Consider the following 19701-nt stretch of genomic DNA (forward strand, 5'->3'; position numbering starts at 1 on the left):
GTTTGAACAATACTCATCCTTCTTTCTCCTTCATTCTTAAAATACTTATGTTTATTCAGCCCACTGTCCTCTGTTCATGCAAGATTCCTTAAGCTTTTAAATCATGTCAATGCTGTATACTAAGTATTTGTAAAGTACCCAATGTGGTTATTTTAATTAAACCATTGTTTTCATTGAACAATTTGCTTATTCATTTAGTAACAATGATGGTTTAAATTAAACCATTAGCTTATCAATAATTGATTTAAACTGATTTTTTTTAAAGCATCAAACTTCCTTGGGATATGTTTTTTGGGGACACATGGTTCCAAGGATTTGATCCACATCTACTTTCCACTTGCAAAAATAAATAAATCCAAGCTTGGCTCTCTGGAGATTGCTAAATTAGGCAGAAATGTATATAATCAAGGCAGCAGCACTGCAAGGAAGCAGCAGCTTAAGTTAATCGATAAACCAGAGAAGGTTTCATAGCATGTCTGCTCTTGATTGTTTTAAATTCCATGCGCTCAGTTTTGAGGCTTAGGAATGTGCTCAGATAAACAAGGAATTTAGTTTCATTGAATATGTACAGAGGTGGTCAGCAATCTCTACTGAGAGACAAATGGCAGATAGATGTACAATGTAGTCCATTTTGAAAAGAAAGAAATATAACAAAATAACCATGTCAGATTATGGCAAGAAATTGAACTCCGAAGATTGGAAGAACGTAACGATACCTTGGGTAAAATCAATTGCAATTATGAAAATGAATATACTTCAGTGCCAACAACCGTGGCTGAATGAAGAGCTAGCACGTAGATCCTCCTTGTGAGAAGACTTCAAAACAAAATCTCCTGCTGGTTTAGAACTCTTGGAGACCATCTTGCTCAAACCATGGACAGTGCATTTGAAGTGCATCAGGTTCAACTTACTTTCTTTTCTAATCACTTTCAGAAAATGGTTAACTGCTTTTCAGCTACCCTTTTTCCCTGAAAATAAGAGCTCCCTGAATAATAAGTCCAATTGGGCTTTTGAGTGCATGCACTAAAATAAACCCCCGAAAATAAGACGTCCCTGAAAATATTGCAACACAGCAGCAGCCATGAGGTGACCACGCTCCTGCACCTCAAAAATAAGACCTCCCCCAAAATAAGGCCAAGTGCCTTATTTCAGGGAAACACGGTATTAGGAACATTTGGATGTACTTTGAAATCAAACTTTTCTTAAAAGATAACAAAACTCCAAGAAACAATTTGATGAGATATAAGTTCACAGCAGTAAGAATAAATTTTGACCAAAATTTACTAGAAGGAAGATATAATCCTGACAATATTTAACTGGGAATTTAAATTTAGAGAATATGCAGTAATGACAAAATTAGCAACATAATATAATGTAAGTTTAAACAAAAATGGCTTCCATACACACAATATATCACACAGGATGGTAAACATTACAATTTGGTTTCTAGATATTTACAAATGCTATAAAATAACTGATAGGAAAAGTAAAAAACCCGGAAAAGGTAGAAATCTAATTTTCCCCCCTTTTCCCTTTATTAACATTCTAATTGTTAAGACAATCAGTTTGGTAGAGTGGTAAAAGAACCAGTCTACAAATTGGGAGATTGTGAAATAATGGGTCTTTCTAGGCAATGGATAAGTAATTTGGTATTTTTTGGATCCCCAGTTCACTGTCTCCTTGCCTCCGTATTACTGCTTGGTTGTTATTGCTCCATAAATGGTATGGAGTTATACAAATAAAAGAATTGGATTTTAAAAAAATGAAATATTTTCCATAATATAGCTTCCTGTATACTGTGGCATAATCATGGTGGCTATAGAGATTTCCATTCTTCTTCCATGCTTTGGAAGATAACAAATCTTGCAAATGATGAAGTCTTTTTTCCCCCAAAATATTTCAAAAGCAACAGTACATGAATCCTATTTGCAAAAATACAAACTTCTTGCTAGGCCACAAGATGGTGCTGGAGTGCTATAATTTGTGTTGAGGGGCACTGCATTTAAGTTATGAATTTACATTTGCACAGAGAAATAAAAATCAGATGGCTTCTAATACACCTACACCAAAATAAATATCTAACAAAGATTCCTAGCTAAAAACATCATTTATAAACAAATACTTTGAATCTTGAAAGAAAATATTTTTGTAGAGCTCCCCTAGTTGCTGGGGATGGGGGGGGGGTACATTCAAACATATCAGAATTATTTTTAGCTTAATAGTATTTCTCCCTGATTAGGCATAGCAACTCTAGTCTGCATCTCCAGAATTCTGCCCTTTGTCATTTATAAGACAAATGTTTTTCCCATGTAGAAGAATGGATTACACAGAGAACCTCTTTATAAGGCCAAAATTCAATCTTACTTTTGTGAATGTATGTTTCAACTCAGATGCTGGTTGGCTGAGAACATGGCCAGGCTCAAAGTCTACCTCTGAACAGAAAGCAACTGATCCAATCTGTATTACATCACAAAGTAAACTCTAGTCTAACCCTTATGTTCTTGATGAAACTGGGCCATCTCTAATCTTGTAGTTTATTTAAGCTTATTTAAGCAGCAGTGTTACACATACTAATGCAATTTTAATCTTAATTGAGTATAAAACACTGAAGTCTCCACTGGTTTCCCCTCTGGATATCAAAACCAGGAGCCTGGAGTTCTAGTCCCACTGTAGTAGTGGTGGGTTTCAAAATTTTTAGAACCTCTTCTGTAGGTGTGGCCTGCTTTGTGGGAGTGGCTTGCCAGCCATGTGACTGGGTGGGAGTGGCTTGCCAGCCATGTGACTGAATGGGCATGGCCAACTTGTAAAATGTGGTGAAACTCACTTAACAATGTTCTTGCTTAGCAACCAAAATGTTGGCTCAGAAACTCTGGCATTTGAAGCATGCAAGTCTTAAACCTATCAAGTTACAAGACCCTTGCACCCCTAACCCTTTAGGAAAAAAAACCCCAGGGGTGTTCAAACTTGACAGCTTTAAGACTTGTGGACTTCAACTCCCAGAATTCCTCCTCTCGCTCTTCATCTTGATGATGTGCAGACGGGCAGGGGGAAGGAGCTGGAACCGGTTCTAAATGGCATTGTAGATTTCTATAGAAGAGACTAGAACTGGCAGGAACCCACCCCTGCACTGTAGGCATGAAAAACAACTGGGTGACTTTGAGCCAATCACTCTCCCAGTCCAACTAACCTCAAAGAGCTGTTGTTGAAGGGGAAAATAGGAGGAAGAAGGAATATTAATGTGTTCTTATAAATAATGTGTTCTGGCCCAATCATTTGTAAAAAAATAATAGGTATGAAAATCTAGAAGAAAAACATGATTTCTGATCCCAAATTCAAACCTATCTGTTCAGCGCTGGCAACTTTGAAAGCCTACTATTTTAAAAGGTTATATTTCCATTTTATATCCTGTAGTCCCATGATGGCAAACCATGCCAGAGGTGGCACACAGAGCCCTCTATGTGGGCACATGCACCATCACTAGGTGCTCTGGTTTTTGGCGGATACATACCAGCTGGTCTTCGCACATGCCGGAGCCCTGGAAACCAGAAGACCGGCTGGCTGGCTAGTGTGCGCATGCACATTGGCCAGCTGGTCTTTGAGCCCGCGCTCAAGTTTGGGTACTCAGTGCTGAAAAGGTTTGCCATCACTGCTCTAGTTCCATCCCAGGAACATTCTTACAAAGTAATGTGGAGTGGCTCATCCAATCACAAAGGGGATTGCCTATGGGGCAGACCCTGGCAGCACAAATTGGAAAAAAGAATCAAGGTGCTACTTTTGAGGTTCTGTTCTTCGATGATGCCCAAAGACTTCCTAAGGAAGAAGAAAGCCACTGCATGGAGGCCACCAAGACTGGGCACCTTTGTCCTGTGTGAGGTCCTTGGTGCTCTCTGAGCTTGGCTGTTTGCTTGCAAGCATTTCACCCCCATGGAGGGATTGAGGGGGGGGGGGGCGTATTATTTTTTATTCTTTTATATTGGGATTTTATTCTTTGTAAGCAACCCAGAGTCACTGAGAGTGAATGGGTGGCCATATAAATCTTCTAAATAAATAAAATAAAATCACCAAACCAAATAACACCAGTGTTTAGCGTGAGTGCTTACCTTACAGTTTGATAATGAAATGTCTTGCAAGAAAACAAGCAAGCTCAGAGAGCATCAAGGACCCCACAGTTCAACTCCGAGTTACAACTATGCTCTTCTATTCGTTGCTTTTGTCCTCCCACAACTCCTGTTTGAAGGGTGCCAAATGCAACCGCCCGCTGGCAAAAATCTGGCCACGGAGTGCCTATTTTATCTATCTATCTATCTATCTATCTATCTATCTATCTATCTATCTATCTATCTATCTATCTATCCATCCATCATCTACCTATCTCTATCTATCATCTATCTATCTATCAAGTATCTATCTCTCTCAACTCTCTCTCTCTCTCTCTCTCTCAACTCTCTCTCTCTCTCTCTCATCTATTTATTTATTTATTTGGCAAGCGCCTTCCTTCTACAGCACGTGCCGACCGGGCCTGGCGAGGCTCAGGTAAGCATCGGAAAGGGAATCGGCGGCAGAGGAATCCCACCAAGGCGGAGCCTTTTGGGGGGGGGGGGGGAAACGTGGCCGGCTCGGTTCGTGCTGCGCCGCCCCTTGACAGGTCATTTCCTCCCTTCTTCACCCTCTCGGCTCCGCCTCCCGGTAACGCGCTTTTCATCGCTTCGGTCACATCACCTCCCCCTCGTGCGTCCGGCGCCGGCCGCATCCTCCGCATTATCTCTCTTCCCCCCCCTCCTCCTCCTCTTGTATCCCGGTCTCTGTCGCTCTCCCCCCCCCCCCCGCATCTCACCGCTGGGAATTCCGAGCCATCCCGCCCGCCCCCCCGTCGTCGTCCTCCACGTGCTAAAAGCGAGCTATGGGCAGCCTAGTGCTGGAGGATGGGACGGTGTTGCGTGGGCGTCCCTTTGGACTCGTGGGGACTCCAGTTGCGGGTGAAGTCGGTGAGTTTATGCAGGATCAAAGTGGGGGAGAAAGAGAAGGAAAGCTCTTTGTTTGACTGGTCGCACTTGTGCTTTTCCGGCCAAAGGAAGGGTGGAGGTGCTCTCCCCTCCGTCTAGAATGTAGTGGAGGGTCGTCTAGATCGTTATGCCCATTTGCTCAGCAGGTGCCTTTGACCGTTGTTGGATCCCCAAATGTGCCTAAGGCTACTTGTAGAAGGAAGAGTGCCTTTGAAACATGCCCAGACTTGGTAGCACAGCTGTCTGTGATAGATCTGATAAGAACACATCTGTTCTTGCCTAGTCGGGCCTTTAGACTTTCTTCCGCTTGTCACATTGCTGATCTTGGAAATAGATCCCATTCCCAGTTCAGATAAATTAGAAGTAAGAAGGTATCATCCTGTCTGAGTTCATCATTCTTGCTACTACTCCAGTAGTTCCCAAAGTGTTTTTGAAATATGTTCAGCTGACTTTCAAAAGAGCAAATAAGGAATTAGAATAGAATAGAATTCTTTATTAGCCAAGTGTGATTGGACACACAAGGAATATGTCTTTGGTGCATATGCTCTCAGTGTGCATAAGGAGAATAAAATAGAATACATTCATCAAGAATCATAAGATACAGCACTTAGTGATAGTCATAGGTTACTAATAAGCAATCCAATTATACTAGGAAACAAATAAAACAATATAAATGTAAAAGATACAAGCAACATTGTTATAGTCATAAGTGGAAAGAGATAGGTGCTAGGAAAGAGATAGATACTAGGAAGGAATAATTATCACTCCGTACTCTGTCCTACAATGGTGAAAAAAAATCTTATTTTTTAGAAAAGAGAAGTGCTAATTCAGGAAGACCAAGGCTCTTGCTGACTTCAAATTATGCCAACTATGCTTTGGGAATAGTGGCAACATACACCTCTCAGTACCATGTGATGGATAACACAAAAAAATGTGCTGTGATGTCAGACTTTTAGAAGACATTGGATCCGGTAGTTGGCTGTTTTGGGGACAGGCTGCTGGCCAGAACAGATCAATCTTCTCATCTAATAGAAAGATTCTTCTATTGCTGAGTGCAGCCACATCTGGTTTGCTGATTGCTAAAAACTATAAAGTATCTTGTTGAGGCTAGTGAATCAAAGTGGATCTTCCCCTCATGCCCTTTCTATTGAAGAAGGCAGGTCCAGAATCTGAGAACATGTCACTTCTAAGAAGATAATCCAAGCTTTCATAGGAATCAGCAATAATAACAACAGAATAACAATAATACACATTTGTGTAGTACTTTTGAGTGGTCAGAGCACATCATATGCTTTATTTAGTTGTAATCCTTAAAGCAGACTTGCATGGATGAATTTAGAAACCTGAAGCCCTTGAATGTTGATTTACAATCATGATCTAGCTGATGTTCATATTGACTAAAAATTCAGCACTATTTTGTGGGAGACAGATTGTTCACTTCTGCTGTAAGAATAGTCAGTATTGGTACTAGTAGAGAATAAGATTTAGTTAGGTCTTTAGTTTAATCCAGCTGCAACTCCTCCCATGGACCACTATCTTATTAATAAAAAGCTATAGCGTGGAGAACATTCTCTCCTGGTAAGGAGACAGCTGTACTGATAGTAGAAAGCTCATATCAGGAAAAAGCAGACAGAAGAGAGTGCCAAATGGTAAGAGGTGCTTTGAGAAGGCTGTGTATCCTACAAATTCATACAATCATGAGAATTTGTCTTATTCAGTGGGGAAAAAATCCTTGTGCTAAACAGAAGGAGCAGCATTCTTAATGCTTCTGTAATTGTGTGTTCATCAATCTTTGAAAAGTCTATGGCACTAGAAACCTGATATTGGATTGCTCCATGTGACAAATATGACTGGAGATCAAGCAATCTGTGTTCAAGACGTGTTTTCTGGATGTGGAAATCGTGAGAAAGGGGCAGTTGCTGATAATTGTTTATCTTGGCTCTGCCTTTTTATGTTAGGCTGTAGAAGTGTATTGCCGCCTGTATTGTTCAGGTGTAGAAGTGAGTATACTGATGCGGTCTGGGATTCCACATTGGGTAAACTGCAAACAGATAAAAGGGTGATGAGCTCAGTATATGATCCCTGCATTTGCTTTGATGTTTCCTAGAGAAATTTGGAGGGGTCAGCAGTCCACTCTATCCAGTCTTCTGGAAAGGCTGCTGATGTCGCATCTGATTTCTTTCCCTTAAATGCTCCTTTTGCCAGATGCAGCAGAGTGCTAAAGGACTGAATTAACAATTACGAATGGGCTGGAGAAAGATTACTCAGTTCTTAAGCCCGGTTTGCAGGAGAGAGTCATTTGCCAAAACCAATATGAGTTTATGCCAGGGTCCCTAATCTAATATGTATCATTTCTTGGAATCTACAGTGTTCCAGACTGGCATGGTGGGTTATCCTGAAGCACTGACAGATCCCTCCTATAAATCCCAGATCTTGGTACTGACTTACCCACTGATTGGGAATTATGGGGTTCCTCCAGATGAGTTGGATGAGTACGGTCTCAGCCGGGTATGTATAGCATTGGCAGAAAGAAACCCATTCTTATATGTTGCTGTAAACATTTCAGATGGCTTAGCACTGAGATTTGATTTCTGGATGCCTGGAGACAAAGTGCCCCAAATTATCCTGGCCCAGTTGAAGAGTTCTAGGAATTTCTGGCATAGATAACCTGGTGTCCACATACTTCATCTGCTCTGTCAGTGCAATGCTATAAAATTGACAGACCGCATATCTGAAGTTGGGTTTGTCTGCATCTTTGATGTAGAGATTTAATTTGATTCATATGTGATTAGATTGTTTTCCAGAATAATCCAGTGTCCTGAATTACATTGATGATTCATACCAAATAATCAAAACACATTGGATATATTTGAAATGATTGGATGAAATGAACTGGATTAGAAGTTCAGGCACTTCTAATCTGCTTGATGAATTAGATCAGTTTTTAGTCTTATAACTATAACTATATCCCCAAAATTGTGGAGAATTTCTGAGATCAGGAGAGAAACATATTTTTTTCTTTCTGGGAATGACAACTGAAAGTAAGATGCAGGATTTCTTCTAATGAGATTGTTGACATAAATTATGGATATAATGTACATTTTTTCAAATAAATAAACAAAATGTTTTGGGGACTTGAGTAGAAGGTAATTAGAAAATTCTTGTGATGATGAGGTATGTTTCTTTATTAACTCTCTGCTTCCCCTCCTCCAGTGGTTTGAATCTAATGGCATTCATGTAGCCGCACTGATTGTGGATGAATGCTCTCGAAATCCCAGCCACTGGAGTGCTACACGCTCACTGGATCATTGGCTGAAAGAAAAGGGGATTCCTGGTTTGGAAGGTAAGCACTTCTTATCAGAAAGACCTGTGCTAGGGTTTGTCTCTAGAGGACCCAGTGAAATGCAAGTTGAGTTGCAATCTTTCTCTTATGTGCTCCTTGAAAGCCATAATGAGGTGCCACAAGACTCAGTCCTTTCTCCTGCTTCCCATTTAATATCTACATGAAGCTATTGGGTGGGTGATCTGACGGTTTGGGGTAAGGTATCATCAGTATGATATCCAGATTTACAATTTTATCCCAAGCCACCTGAATGGATGCCATGGATATCCTATTCCAGTGCCTGGAGACTGTGAGCTCCGGATGGAGCACCGCAGGCTTTGGCTTAACCAAGCAAGACTGTTGTGACTTTGGAAATTTGGATCTTTCAGTTTGAGGGATTTTCCACCTTTAGTTCTGAATGGGATAGCATTGTCTGAGAAAAACCTGATCTGTGTGGGTGGGTGTCTTCTTGGACTCATGGCTCCTGCTGAAAGAGCTGGTGGCATCTGTGGCTATGAGGGCCTTTGCACATGTTTGAGTGCTATATTGGACCAGGAGTCCCTGCTCATTGTCACTCATGCTCTTGTGACTTCCCATCTGGATTCCTGCAGCACAGTTTAACTGCAGTTGCCCTTCAACAGGATTTGGAAGCTTCAACAGGTGCTAAGTGCATCAACATAGGTAGTAAATGATGTTATTTACTCAGCACATGTAATAACACTACTCCATGAACTGTATTCATTGCCAGTGTGCATTTGATGCAACTCAGGGTGCTAGTTGTCGCCTTTAAAGGCCTTTATAACTTTGGGCTGGATCACCCTCTTCTTTTCCACTTGTTTCCATCCACCTAATCTGATATGGCAGGATGGGCATGCTCTGGGTCCTTTCAGCCAAGGAATGCTGGCTGGCAATCATACAAATTGAGTGAATGAGTGAGTGAATGAATGAATGAACGAACAAACTCTTCATTATGCAATCACTGATTACATTCCTATAACATTTTCACTCGATTACTGGATCTCTCACTTTTTTTAAGTTTACGCATTGCACTGAACCATGAACTAAAGAAGTAGGTCTGCCACAATGAATTTTCAAGGGAGTTAGAAAAGATGACACTATTCAGTAAATCCAGGAATCTAAAATTCTGTTTTGTGAATAATTGCAAACTTAACGTAAGAGTCCAACAATGGACAGACTGATTCTTTTAGCCATTTGTTCCTTGGCTGGAGGACTGCTGGCATTTGGCAGGCTCATAGCTTTTAGAGTTGAATGCAGTTTGAGAAATCCTCCTCCTCCTAGTTCATTGAATTAGAGAGTCTTCTGTCTGAATTGCTTCCAGATGTTATCTGGATGTTCTGGACTTAAAATTGCTTCAGTTCCTTTTGCGTAGGCAACAACTTCTGCACAAATCCATTAAGATAATCTTCCATTCTCTCTACACGGACCAAAATTTATCTCTGCAATAACCATGTGGGGAAGTAGGTTACTCTGAGAGTAAGGTAAGTTGTAGGAGAAGTTGTGTCACTCTATACAGGTGGTCTTGACTTATGACCACAATTGGGCCAAAAATTTATGTTACTAAGTGAGACATTTAACTGAATTTTGTCCCACTTTATGACTTTTCTTGCCACAGTTGTTAAGTGAATCACCACAAGTGTTAAGCTATAACATGGTTATTAAGTGAACCAGGCTTCCCTATTGAGATTACTCATAAGAAGGTCGCAAAAGGTGATCACATGACTTCAGAACACTGCAACCCTCATAAATAGGAATCACTTGCCACATGGGAAAAATGGTCCTGTGACCTTGTTCAATGCTGTTGTCAATATATAAGCTGTTGGGTATTGAGGACTACCTGTACTAACAAAAATCAGAAGCGGTACAATAGCACCTTTTCTGATTCCCAACATCTATTAAAAGACATAAGCTTTTCTGACATTTTCCATCAGAAGGGGCTTGGGTGATGTAGGATTTAAATTGGGAGGAGAAGACAAATTGGCTCTATGGATGCAGGTTACATGTGAGATAGATTACCTGCATCCATGAAGCCAGTCTGCAATGAAGGGAGATGCAGCTCGTGAAAAGCTTATGGCTTTTAATAACATCTGTTATTTGGAAAAGGTACTATAGGTTTCTTCCTGGTTTTTTTTTTTATTGTTTATTTTTTGCTGGCAATAAGTGTAAGTGACCCAAAATTACCCACTGAACTCCACAACTAAGTGAAGACTTAAATTGGATCACCTAGCTTGACATCTAACAGATTAGATAGAACACTTGACCACATAATTGTATTTCATCAGAAATAAGGTAAATGTTAAGGTTCCCCTCACAAGTACGTGGTAGTCATTCCCGACTCTAGGAGGCGGTGCTCATCTCCTTTTTAAAGCCAAAGAGCCAGCGCTGTCCAAAGACGTCTCCGTGGTCATGTGGCCAGCATGGCTACATGCCAAAAGTGCATGGAACGATGTTACTTTCCCACCAAAGGTGGTTCCTATTTTTTTACTTGCATTTTTACGTGCTTTCGAACTGCTAGGCTGGGACAAGTTACAGGAACCCACTCTGTTACGCGAGCGCTAGGGATTTGAACCACTGAACTGCCAATCTTTCTGATCGACAAGCTCAACATCTTAGCCACTGAGCCAACGCATGCCTTTACCTTCATCAGGAATACAGGGAAGCAAAATTGTGACAGAATCAACATTATTGATAACTGTCAAAATATGAAGATAGTAGCTTGTTTCAAAGTTTCCAAGGTTGTCTCAACATAGATAGAAATGGAGATTATCCTGTCTGTGAATTCTCCCGGTGATCACAGAACCACATACTCTACTGAGATAGTCCATCCTTTCTAATAGTTCAATTCTCCTGCAGGAATTGATACGCGAGCACTAACCAAGCGGATCCGGGAAAAAGGGAGTTTGCTGGGAAAACTGATACCAGAGGGCTTCCATAGTTCACACCAGCCATTTGATGATCCAAACACAAGGAATTTGGTGAAGGAAGTCTCACTAAAAGTAGGTTGGAAGAAGAGGGTTGGAAGGGAAGAGACAACTTGGGCTAAGCAAATTGGAGGTGGCAAGCAGGCAGCTGTGGATATACTGCATAACATTCAGAATAGGAGAGGGGTTTATTTAACTATTGTATTTGGTTTGGAAAAAATAAAAGTCCACTTAACATCTTATTTATAATGAATGATTTTGAGAAGCAGTTTTCTGGTTCAGGGCTCCCTCCTCCTGCCTAAAAATATGCACTCCATGGCTTCTAAGTGGCTCAATTCTTTTATAGAACTTTCCTGCACCAAAAAGATGTCATTTTATAACGTTTCTATAAACACACAAATCATATGGCATAACATTGGGTGATTCACAACAGTAATGAAAGCTATAAAAAGCATGCAAACCAATCAATTTTGTTATTCTGCTCTGTACCAAGACAGGGATAGCTGGGCAGGAATTTAAATATAAATTATTTGGGGAAAAGCCATGCATGGCTGGAAGAGCTTAGGGAGGGAAAGGGTTGTTTTAAAAGTTTACAGTCTTCCCACTCATCACCAACACCTTGCTGCTTCTATACCATTAACAGTAGAGATATAGGATTAAGAGTGATTTATTGGCCACAATGCCATAAACTTCAGCATACCTACTTTATCCCTTATGACTCCCTAGGAACCCCGCTTGTTCAACCCCGGGGGGTCTGTGAGAATCACAGCAATTGACTGTGGCCTGAAATACAACCAGATCCGATGCCTGTGTGCTCGCGGGGCAGCTGTTACTGTGGTGCCCTGGGATCATCATCTGGATAGTACAGGTAAGCATAACTGAGTGGTGAGTATGGAATTCACAGCTCTAGATAGGTGGCTTGTTTCAGCTTGGGAGCAAAGAATGTTCATACTTGTGGAGCCCAAGTGGCTAATTCAAGAGGAAAAGTAATCATAGTTAAAGCCATAAAGAGAACCAGTGTGGTCTGGTGGTTAAGGTACTGATGTAGAAACCAGGAGACACTGAGTTCTAGTTTTATCTTACGCATGAAAGCTAACTGGCTGACTTTGGGCCAATCACGCCCAGTCCAACCCACCACATAGAGTTATTATGGTGTGGAAAAAGAGGAAGGAGGAGGACCACCATCTTGAATTACTTATAAAGTAATAAAGGTAGGATAAAAATGAAATAAATAAAGGGATAATGCCACCTGATACCTCATTTCTTCCCCCAGAATTTGATGGCTTGTTTGTTAGCAATGGTCCTGGAGATCCACAATTCTGCCAAGAAACTATTTCCAATCTGCACCGTGTGCTGGAATTGCCAACTCCAAAGCCCATCTTTGGCATCTGCTTGGGTCATCAGCTGCTGGCTCTGGCCATTGGAGCTAAGACTTACAAGATGAAGTAAGTGTTTGTGTGGATATTTGAAATAGCAGGAGCACTTAGACATATACTGCTCTGTAGTGTTTTACAGCACTCTGAAAGATTTATAGTATCAGCATATTGCCTCCACAATCTGGGTCCTCATTTTACCGACCTTGGAAGGAGGGAAGGCTGAGTCAACCTTGAGCCTGTAGGAATCAAATTGCAGATTGTGGACAGAGTTAGCCAGCAATATTGTATTCTACCGACTGCCATCACAGCTCTTAAATAACCAGTAGGTACCTCTTCAATGAAGTTGAGCAGTCTAATTCTTCAGTACTATAGTAAATGTCAGGTAGTCCTCAACTTATGACTGGTCATTTAACATAAAGCATGTCTGGCCGTTATAAAATATCGCGCCAACACACCTATTGCCTCGATCATATGATCACACATATAGAGGACCAGACCTCAAATTTATTAAAAACACAAGTTTGCTGGTGTTTTCCCCTCCAGCAGCATTAAATGCTAGCGAATGCCAGCATTCTGAAAGGCTGAGAATGCTGCCATTTCCTGGCATTTTCCCCTCCAGAGAGACAGAAACAAGGGCACTCAGAAAGGTTCCTGCAGAAATTCCTTGGCAGGCTGGAGGAATGGATCTCAAATCTTGTGAAAATGTTCACAAACATCATCATTCTCACAATTGTTCTGCCTATCCCTACCATGCCCAAGAGGCCCAGGCCCTCTCCCCAGCAATCATTGAGCAAAGAAGTCATGTGATTGTCACTTGTGGCCTGCCAGCGGCGAGCAGAGCTGGCAGCAGAGCCGGACAGTGAGGAGGTGGAGGAACATGTGCCAGTCCAGGGGGCTGAGGAAAGCTCAGACGAGGGCTCTTGAGTCGGAGGCAGAGGGGGAGCTAGACAGCAGTGAGGCAGAGGAACAGCTGGAGCCTGTTCCCAGTGTGTGCATGCGTAGAGCTGCCAGAAGACAAGATCAACTAAGAAAGCAGGGTCGACTTAAGAGTAAAGCCACACCTTGGAGGTGATTGGCCCCACCCACAGGAAGCAAAAGAGGAACGGACAGGGAGTGGACTTTTGCAGAAACAATTCGTTCCTTCGGTCGTTTCAAGAGTGGAAACTTCTATGACTATAAGAGACTCTGTGCCAAGTGTTGCCTTGCCCTGCATTTGGAAACTAGTTATCTGGCAGCTCTCCAAGCGAGATAAGGTTCATGTTGATAAATAGTCCTCTGAAAGACTGATTGCCAAACCTTGCTGACTGTGAATGAAAGGAATTCACAATCGTGTAAATAAAAGAGGCTTTTCCAGGACTAAGACTCTGCTTCATGCTTTTTATGGAAGCTTAGGTCAGAACATCACTTAACAATGGCTTCATTCAGCAACTGAGATTCTGGGCCCAGTTGTGGTTGTATATGGAGGACTACCTGTAGCTTGAAACCTTGTTCCCCTTCGAATTCCTCCATAGGTACGGAAACCGTGGACACAACCAGCCTTGCCTGCATGAGGGATCCCAGCGCTGCTTCATCACATCGCAGAACCATGGCTTTGCAGTAGATCCAGCTAGCTTGCCATCTGGCTGGACTCCTCTCTTCACCAATGCAAATGATCACTCTAACGAGGGACTTGTGCATGAGTCAAAGCCATTTTTCAGGTAAGGGCAAACAAGAGAAAAGGAGGTAAGCAAGTGAGTTGGGGCGCCTTTCTTTATTCTGATTTGATGGAGCCACACAGAAGACCTAAGAAGAGCCTTTCTGGATCAGCTCAAGGGTCCATTTCTTCCAGGGTTCTGAATTCAAATAGTAACCAAGCTGGTGCATTCAGGAAGCTCCAAGCATTATGAGGAATGTCATATTGTTTTTCCACTATCACATGACAAAATTTGGTATTTAAGGTGTACTGGTTATGATTTGTGTGTGTGTGGTCAAGTTCTTGACTCCTAGAAACTACATGCAGTTTTCAGGGCTATATTTTCAAAAATGGTTTGCTGTTGTCTTTCTCTGGCTGAGCGAGAGTTACTGGCCCAAAGACACCCAGCTGGCTTTTATGCCAGGCAGTACTAGAACTCAGATTTCCCTACTCATGATTTAGCACCTTAATCACTAGATCAAAGACAGGAAGTAGCTATCAGATCTAGTTGCCAATAATAGCCCAGTCTTCCATCAGTTTCTCCAATCTAAAACCGTCTCCCCATCAGATGGCAAAAAAATTCAAGGTTCTTTTATCAGCCAAACATCTTCCTTCATTTAGCATTGTTAAGACTTTGAATTCTCACCTTGGGTTTATAATGTGCACACTTTTGTATGCCTTGCATCACGTCTCCCCTTATCTGCCTTTGTTCTAAATAAACAGCCCCAACTATTAAGTGTTAATACCACTTTATAATGCCTTGGAAAGGCCACACTTGGAATACTTAATCCAGTTTTAGTTGCCACAATGTAAAAAAGATGTTGAGACTCTATAAAGAGTGCAGAGAAGAGCAACAAAGATGATTAGGGGACTGGAGGCTAAAACGTATGAAGAACAATTGCAGGAACTCGGTATGTCTAGTTTAATGAAAAGAAGGACTAGGGGAGACTTGATAGCAGTGTTCCAATATCTCAGGGGCTGCCACAAAGAAGAGGGAGTCAAACTATTCTCCAAATAGGACAAGAAACAATGGTTGGAAACTAATCAAGGAGAGAAGCAACTTAGGAGAAATTTCCTGACAGTTAGAACAATTAATCAGTGAAACAACTTACCTCCAGAAGTTGGGAATGCTCCAACAGTTGAGGTTTTTAAGAAGATGTTGGATAACCATTTGCCTGAAGTGGTGTAGGGTTTCCTGGCTAAGCAGGGGGTTGGACTAAAAGACCTCCAAGGTCCCTTCCAACTCCGTTATTCTAGTCTAACTGCTGTAGGTTTTCCTTATAGGAGAGCTGCTCTGAGAATTTTGATAGAATATTAGAAGTGGTATTGCATTGCATTGTCTAAAGGGCTTGGGTTGCACCCGTAACATTCCCCTCCTTGTTTTCTTTCCCTCTCTGATCCCAGTGTGCAATTCCACCCAGAGCACAATGCGGGGCCGATGGATCTCGAATGTCTTTTTGATGTCTTCCTTGAGACAGTGCAGGACACCGTAGCTGGAGGGCAGAGCCCTAAAACAGGTGGGAGCTCTCTGATAGAGTTGGCTTTTGCAAGCCTAGAGATACAGGCTCAGCTTTATCTCCATGCTGCCCCGTATAGTCAGCAGGTTGTTCCCCTTCTATAGGGTGCTTGCTAATCTCCTGGCAGGGTTGAAGCTTTGCTGGGTCCGCAGATGGGCTGAAATTACTGCAGTGCTCATCGGGGCATCCCTTTCTCTTCTCTCCCACCTCTAGTGTGCAAACGGCTGCAGGACTGTCTGCACGATTCAAAAGTCCTGCCTGCCATCAACCTGCCCCGCCCTCACAAAGTGCTCATCCTGGGCTCTGGGGGCCTTTCTATAGGGCAGGCAGGTGAGTTTGACTACTCTGGCTCCCAGGTGAGTGAGTGAGGAAGTGGAAAGTCAAAAGGCAGCAGGGAAATTTGCAGAGTGGGATGGGGGTTGGATGTAATACTCACAAGCAAAAAGAATTGAGGGCTTTTGTCAATGGCAAAGTCACCAGTGTGCTTGAGGTATTTTTAGCATGGAGGTATCATTTCTTTTGTATTGATACAGGGCAGCAGCTGATCCTAATTCACCTTGGGCTGCATCATAGAGAAGCAAAGATTGTTATTATAGTTGGTTGCACGGTCAGCCAGATGACTGGGTCTGACATTTTTATCCATCTTTTGAGTCCTTCCCAAGAATCTGGGATAGGCAGAAGGTTTTTTTTTTGATGGTGTTAAAGGTATCCTAGCAGGATGTAAGCTGTTCCATGTCAATCTATCTTTGGTAATTGACTGATTTTGTCAATGCTGTTGGTTTTCAAGATACACTATATTGCCAAAAGTATTTGCTCACCCATCCAAATAATCAGATTCAGTTGTGAGTGAATACTTTTGGCAATATAGTGTATTTGGGGATTGCACCCAAGGCATCCATTACTATTAGTACTATCTTTGCTTTCTTTTATCATTATTATGGTTGGTCACACAGGCAGCTAGATTTTACACAGGATTCAACATTTTTATCTACCTATTGATTCAGTATTATTTAATGTATATGTTTCTTAACTCCCAATTACTTTAGATCTATTTCACTGAGGACTGCAACAGGGTTGTGTTTGACCTGGGGGGGCGGGGGGCATGGCCAGCTCGACATCACTCTTGTCGGCCCTTGTGGAGGCCCAAGTGATCTACCAGCAAAAATGAGCTCCTGATCTCCATTTCTGGCTGCTGCAACCCTCTGCCAGCGAAAATGGAGCTCAGGAGGGCTGCATATGGCCTTTGCAAGCTCTGTTTTATCTGGTAGAGGCACTGCGGTCCGGTCCTTTGCTGTTTCCAGGGTGGCCCTGCTAGCCAGATCTAAGCACCAGCGGACTGGGAAGGAGGGAGAGGGAGGGGGGGCAATGGGTCAGGATTAATCATGGCTTATTTCAGCAAATTGTTATCCCAAATAAGAACTCTGCCTTTTTTTCTAAAACTGTACTCACACTTACCTTGATTACTGAATTCACCCCAGTTAATTTCCTGGTTTTACATGATATATTTAGCCATAAAATAACTTTCCACACACACTGGGCCCAAATTCATATTAACCAAATTTTCCATGGTGTGCAAATTCAACTTTGCTAACTCTTTAATAGATCTGGTTAATACATTTTTTTGTTTTGATGGTGTTGCTTTTACTACATTGTTAGGCCGCTGTGCATATGTTGACGTGTCTGGAGTTGTGTGGCAAGGATGACAATTTATTCAGTCATAATCTCACTTTCCCACCCTTCCAGGCCATCAAAGCTCTGAAAGAAGAGAACATCCAGACGGTGCTCATCAACGCAAATATTGCCACCGTTCAGACCTCCAAAGGTTTGGCTGACAAGGTCTACTTCTTGCCCATTACTCCTGACTATGTGACCCAGGTGAATTTACTATTTCCCTTCCCCAGATTCCTTGTTGCTCATCTGCCACTCAATATTCCTATTCTATTTGGAAACCAGGAATGTCCCAACATACAGGTAGTCCTCAACTTACAACCGAGTAACCATTCGAAGTTACAGCTTCATTGAGAAAAGTGACTTATGACCGATTTTCACGCTTATGATCGTTGCAGCATCCCCATGGCCACATGGTCAAAATCCGCCCTTGTCATGTACCGTGTTTCCCCCAAAATAAGATAAGGTCTTATTTTTTTGACCCCCGAAATAAGCACAGGGCCTTATTTTTGGGGAGGTCTTATTATTTTTGAGGTGCAGGAGATGGCGAGCATGGTCACCTCATGGCTGCTGCTGTGTTGCAATATTTTCAGGGAGGGCTTATTTTCAGGGGAGGGCTTATTTTAGCGCATGCACTCCAGAGCTCGATTGCGCTGATTATCCAAGGAGGTCTTATTTTCAGGGAAACAGGGTATTATGACAGCCTCATAAACCTGAGGTCATGTGATCGCCATTTGTAACCTTCCCAGTGTCAGTGTTCCAAATATGATGCAGAATTAAATCAGAGTCCAAGGCAGAGCTATCCTTAAAGTTCCAATTTAATAAGACAGACATGTTGGCAACGAACTGTGGAATCCCAAATCTGAAAACTTCCTGGGATTCCGCCCAGTTGAAAGTTCATGATCTTATCCCCACACCCATAAATCTATCACATGGTCCAATCTTCTTCGGCCATGCTGGCATCTCCACCCAGCTGGTTCCGGTCAGGTGCAGAGGTGCAGAGACAAAAGATGACCTTGGGCTTCTAGAAAGGAATGACAACAACACATTCCACAATTCTACTCCTTTCTATTCCCCCTCCCAATTACTACACTAATGAAACAGCATAATGAAATAATAGAGAGTGTGGGAGGCCAAAAATCCCAAAAGGAATATAACTGCAGACCTGACATCCAGTTGCTTCCAACAAGCAAAGTCAGTGGGGGCAGCCAGATTTTTCTTTTTTTCCCCCCATTTTTTTTATTTTTTAAATAAAAACAAATAAAATCATCCTCCATTACAAAATTGTAGAACATGTGTAGGTTTTCGTGCATCCCTTCCACCATCATCACCTCTAATTCAGCCAGATTTTTCTTAATGACCACATGATTCCCTTAACAACCATGGCAAAAGTGTCATAAAACGGGACAAAATTCACTTAACTGCCTTGTTTAGCGGTGGAAAGTTTGAGCTCAGTTGTGGTTGTAAGTCAAGGACTACCTGGACGGTTAAGGGGGTTGGGGAACCTCTCTAATTTCCTTTCCGAATTCAGGGTTGGGATAGGATTGGAACTGAGTGAGGGGGACATTCTCAGCCTTCCGCTTTCCTCTCTATGGTCAGGTGATAAAGAACGAGCGCCCAGATGGGATCTTGCTGACGTTTGGAGGACAGACAGCACTCAACTGTGGTGTGGAGCTGACTAAGGCTGGGGTGCTGGAACGCTACAACGTGCGTGTGCTGGGAACTCCCGTGGCCTCAATTGAGATGACAGAGGACCGCAAAGTCTTCGTGGAGAAGATGGAGGAGATAGGGGAACATGTAGCACCTAGTGAGGCTGCCTGCTCCATTGAACAAGTATGTCATTCTGCTTAATTATAACCATACCTATTTTAGGGGGAGCCCAAGACCGAGCCCAAGGAATTCTTCTTCAGGTTCCAGTGGCCCCAGTTCTTGAGTAAAACATCCTCTTAAACATGGTGTTTCTTTTCCAACAATGGAAGAATCCATGCAAGAGTATATGGAAAGAGGACTGGATTTGCAGGGTAGAATTAGTGGTTCATTTATCAGTGAAACATGGTTAGGAACTTTCTCTGACTGACAGAGATAGAAATCGGGCTTTCTGATGTGAAACCCACTGTTCTGACCGAGGCTTCCCAATGGCATGAAGCAAACTCCTGGTCTGGTCCTGACAAAAACCCCTTTTATTAATTTACTGTGAATTCTTC

At 42.3% G+C, this 19701-nt stretch overlaps 1 protein-coding gene across 1 annotated transcript in view; it reads left to right on the forward strand.

Annotated features, from left to right (window-relative positions):
• The first annotated feature begins 4720 nt into the window (after window positions 1-4720).
• The window catches only part of CAD (carbamoyl-phosphate synthetase 2, aspartate transcarbamylase, and dihydroorotase), a 44816-nt gene continuing 29835 nt past the window's right edge, over window positions 4721-19701 (forward strand). The window contains exons 1-11 of the mRNA XM_032215867.1: window positions 4721-4985; window positions 7372-7511; window positions 8217-8346; window positions 11197-11339; window positions 11991-12132; window positions 12538-12709; window positions 14152-14337; window positions 15717-15829; window positions 16043-16185; window positions 17573-17704; window positions 19097-19330. Coding sequence (XP_032071758.1) covers window positions 4901-4985; window positions 7372-7511; window positions 8217-8346; window positions 11197-11339; window positions 11991-12132; window positions 12538-12709; window positions 14152-14337; window positions 15717-15829; window positions 16043-16185; window positions 17573-17704; window positions 19097-19330 — 1620 coding nt within the window. The 5' untranslated portion in view covers window positions 4721-4900. The remainder of the gene's footprint in view (window positions 4986-7371; window positions 7512-8216; window positions 8347-11196; window positions 11340-11990; window positions 12133-12537; window positions 12710-14151; window positions 14338-15716; window positions 15830-16042; window positions 16186-17572; window positions 17705-19096; window positions 19331-19701) is intronic.

Source organism: Thamnophis elegans, chromosome 4, assembly GCF_009769535.1.
Source record: "Thamnophis elegans isolate rThaEle1 chromosome 4, rThaEle1.pri, whole genome shotgun sequence".
Taxonomy (NCBI): Eukaryota; Metazoa; Chordata; class Lepidosauria; order Squamata; family Colubridae; genus Thamnophis; species Thamnophis elegans.